Source organism: Numida meleagris, chromosome 4 (genome assembly GCF_002078875.1).
Source record: "Numida meleagris isolate 19003 breed g44 Domestic line chromosome 4, NumMel1.0, whole genome shotgun sequence".
NCBI lineage: Eukaryota > Metazoa > Chordata > Aves > Galliformes > Numididae > Numida > Numida meleagris.
The window spans coordinates 97470599-97471544 of record NC_034412.1 but is presented as its reverse complement, the minus strand read 5'-3'; the positions used below and the strand labels follow the sequence as shown (position 1 = coordinate 97471544).

General features: G+C 55.9%; 1 protein-coding gene across 1 annotated transcript in view; it reads left to right on the top strand.

The window, feature by feature from the left end:
- Positions 208–946, top strand: part of ATP6V1B1 (ATPase H+ transporting V1 subunit B1) — a 15575-nt gene continuing 14836 nt past the window's right edge. Inside the window, exons 1-2 of the mRNA XM_021395523.1 lie at positions 208–456; positions 527–920. Coding sequence (XP_021251198.1) covers positions 208–456; positions 527–920 — 643 coding nt within the window. The remainder of the gene's footprint in view (positions 457–526; positions 921–946) is intronic.

Sequence of the window (946 nt, the reverse complement as noted above, 5' to 3'; positions counted from 1 at the left end):
CCCCCCCTTCTCCCGCAGCTCTTCAATGCAAACGGCCCCACGGCCCCAAAACCACAGACCCCAAAGTGCCCAGAGACCCCAATCACCCCAATGACCCCAAAGACCCCAATGACCCCACAGTGCCCTAAGGACCCCAAAGACGCCGTAGTTCTCAAAGACCCCCATAACCCCAGGGACCCCAAAGACCCCAAACCCCCAAAGACCCCAATGACCCCAAAGACACCACAGACTCCAGTGACCCCAAAGATCCCCAAGACTTCCATAGACCCCAATGACCCCAAAGTGCCCAAAGACGCTGAACCCCTAAAGACCCCAGTGACCTCAACAATCCAAAAGACCTCCAAGGACCCCAAAGACCCCAAAGACCCCAATAACCCCACAGTGCCCAAAGACCCCATAGACCCCAGTGACCCCCAAGACCCCAATGACCCCACAGTGCCCAAAGACCCCAAACCCGTAAAGACCCCAATGTGCCCAAAGACCCCACAGTGCCCCAATGACCCCAATGACCCCAAAGACCCCATAGGACCCCAGTGACCCCATAGATCCCAATGACCCCAAAGACCCCAATGACCCTATAGACACCAAAGACCCCAATGACCCCATAGACCACAATGACCCCAATGACCCCAACGACCCCATAGACCCTATACTCTCCAATGGCCCCATAGACCCCATAGACCCCAGTGACCCCAATGGCCCTATAGACCCCATAGACCCCATAGTCCCCAATGACCCCGTAGACTCCAAAGACCCCATAGACCCCAATGACCCCAGTGACCTCACTGTGCTCAAAGACCCCAATGTGAATAAAGACCCCAATGACCCAATAGACCCCATAGACCCCAATGGCCCTATAGACGCCATAGACCCCAATGACCCAATAGACCCCAATGACCCCAATGACCCCAAAGACCCCAGTGACCCTATAGACACCAAAGACCCC